Source organism: Lipotes vexillifer, unplaced genomic scaffold (assembly GCF_000442215.2).
Source record: "Lipotes vexillifer unplaced genomic scaffold, Lipotes_vexillifer_v1.1 scaffold1223, whole genome shotgun sequence".
NCBI lineage: Eukaryota > Metazoa > Chordata > Mammalia > Artiodactyla > Lipotidae > Lipotes > Lipotes vexillifer.
In genome coordinates, this window is record NW_006795957.1 from 559147 (window position 1) to 561392 (window position 2246).

General features: G+C 65.0%; 1 protein-coding gene across 1 annotated transcript in view; it reads left to right on the forward strand.

Moving 5' to 3' along the window:
• The window catches only part of PPP6R1 (protein phosphatase 6 regulatory subunit 1), a 24917-nt gene extending 23119 nt beyond the window's left edge, over positions 1-1798 (forward strand). Inside the window, exons 18-23 of the mRNA XM_007468047.1 lie at positions 241-374; positions 460-640; positions 756-826; positions 984-1065; positions 1533-1643; positions 1723-1798. Of these exons, the coding sequence (XP_007468109.1) occupies positions 241-374; positions 460-640; positions 756-826; positions 984-1065; positions 1533-1643; positions 1723-1798 (655 nt within the window). The remainder of the gene's footprint in view (positions 1-240; positions 375-459; positions 641-755; positions 827-983; positions 1066-1532; positions 1644-1722) is intronic.
• Positions 1799-2246: the final 448 nt, after the last annotated feature.

A 2246-nucleotide genomic window follows, 5' to 3' on the forward strand; every position in this document is an offset into this window, starting at 1 on the left:
GAGGGCTGGGCAGGGCTTTTCCGCCCCTGTGCTGCTGGCCACGCTCTTTCCAGAGGGCGCTCAAGTTCCCACTTGCCTTCCCACCACCATGGGACATGGGCTCTTTCTCTGGGCCTCTTCCCCGCTGCCCTCTCCTCTCCACCCCTTCGATTCCTTCCCATCGTTTGCCTGGGGCTGGCCTCGGTGGGGTCAGAAGGGTGCCCAGCACAGTGGCTGACTGACAGGGTGTCCCTGGGGCAGGAGCGGAGGCAGCACAGACAGCGAGGACGATGAGGACGACGAGGACGATGAGGACGACGAGGATGGTGACCGGCGGGTGGCCCGTGGCAGGGCTGGGCCCACCTGTCATCCCAGCCCCGGCCCCCAGCCTCCGGGTGGGTGCATGCGCGGGGCGGGCGTGGTCAGGTGCCTCCGGCTGTCTGCCTCTGTGCTCACCCCTGCGCTGCTCTCCCTCTCCAGGCCCCAGCTGGACAGCTACCTTTGACCCAGTGCCTGTGGATGCCCCAACCGGCCCCCAAGCCTGCAGGGAGAAGGAACCTCACTCTGGGCCCCCTGCCCCACAGGAGCCCCACAGCGGGCCCCTGGACCTCCCTGCCCCAAGCCCAGCTGGCCCTGCAGCCCCCAGCACCCTGCAGCTCAGGTGAGGCCTAGTGGTGGGTGCCCAGGGCCTGGTTGCCTTAAGCTCCAGCGCCGACCCCAGCTGCAGGTGGCGGGGGGTGGGGGCTGCGCCTTAGGCTCCTTCTCTTGCCTCCTAGGTCTCAGGATCCCATCCCTTCCTCAGCACCTCAGGAAGCCACAGACGGCAGCAAAGTAGCAGAGCCCTCGGGTGAGCCGCTCTCTACCCACTCCCCATCCTGCCCACCTCACCCTCAGCCCTCCCATACACAGCTGTCCCCTGGCCTTGTCCACACCTGGTTCAGAGGAGCGAGGCTGGTGTTAAGCTCGCCGAGTCTCACACCTCTGGGCCACTCTACTCCGCACAGCCCCCTGCCACGCCTTGGTCAGTGTTGGGGACCTCCAGGCCACCCTCAGAGGGACGCACTCCGCCCCCAGCTCCTTGGACAGGTAACTGGCTAGGGAGCAGCCGCTAGGGGGCCAAGAAGGGGAGAATCTGGGGAGGTGGGTAGAGCCTGGTCCCTGGGCTGTCCCTGCCCTGGAGCTAATCCACGTGGCCCTTGCAGGACCCTCCTCCCCCCAGGTGTGTGCCACTGCCTCAGAGCTTTGGGAAGCTGAAGGTCTAGGGCTGTGCCTGTGCCCACACATGGCCACAAGGGAGGATCCTGGATCCCAGGGTCCCGCACTCAGCCCTGGGGTGGGAAGGCCCAGTAGGATCAGAAGGGGGCTGGAGTGTGCAGAGCTCGTGTCCCGCTAACCGTGAGCTGCTCCTGCCGGTGGGCGGCTCCCAGGGGTCTTCGGATGTGAGGGACGCCTCTGAGCCCTGCACTCCTTCCCTGCTTACACAAGCAGGGGGCTGAGCGATGAGAGTGCCCAGGAGGGTGTCAGTGACAGTAACCCCACGGGTCCCCCCACAGTGCAACCAGAGACCCTGCTACCTCTGTCCCGGCCCCCAGGGCCCACCAGCCCCCCCAGACCACGGAGGGAGTGAAGAGCCCAGAGTCCTTGGGTCTCCCCCGAAGCCAGAGGTAAGCATGGTGCAGCCTCACAGGGCAGCTGATGTTACATAGGGGGCACTGACCTCCCCATGTCCCCCTCCCCCAACAGTGCCCTGGCCCTCGAGCCACTTCCGATGCCCAATGGCTCTGCCCCAGGAGGGCCGGCGTCCCCGGGCTCCCCGTGAGTGGTGGGGCTGGGGGCAGAGGGTGGGCTGGGGCAGGGCAGGCAGGAACTTTACGGGGTGGCCACGGGGTGGCAGGCTCCTCACGTGGGTCTTCCTCTCTGTTCCCAGGTAACTGCCTGGTCCCAGTGGTGGCAGCCAAATCCTCCGTACTCCACGTGGACCCTGTCCGGGTGGGGGCAGGGCAGGTTCCGCAGTGGTCCTGTTGCCCCATCACCCCATCCCTACCCTACCCACCCCAGGTCCTCTCTGGACTCCCAGGAGGCTGGTGCCAGGGAGACAGGCCCCTCACCCCACCCCCATTTGCACTGAGAGAAGAAATTATGGAGTTTTGTCTCCTAGAATAGAGTCATAGTGAGAAAGAGAGAGAGACCTATATTATATATTATGTGTGTATATATATGTGTGTGTGTGTGTGTGTGTGTGTGTGTGTGTGTGTGTGTGTGTGTGT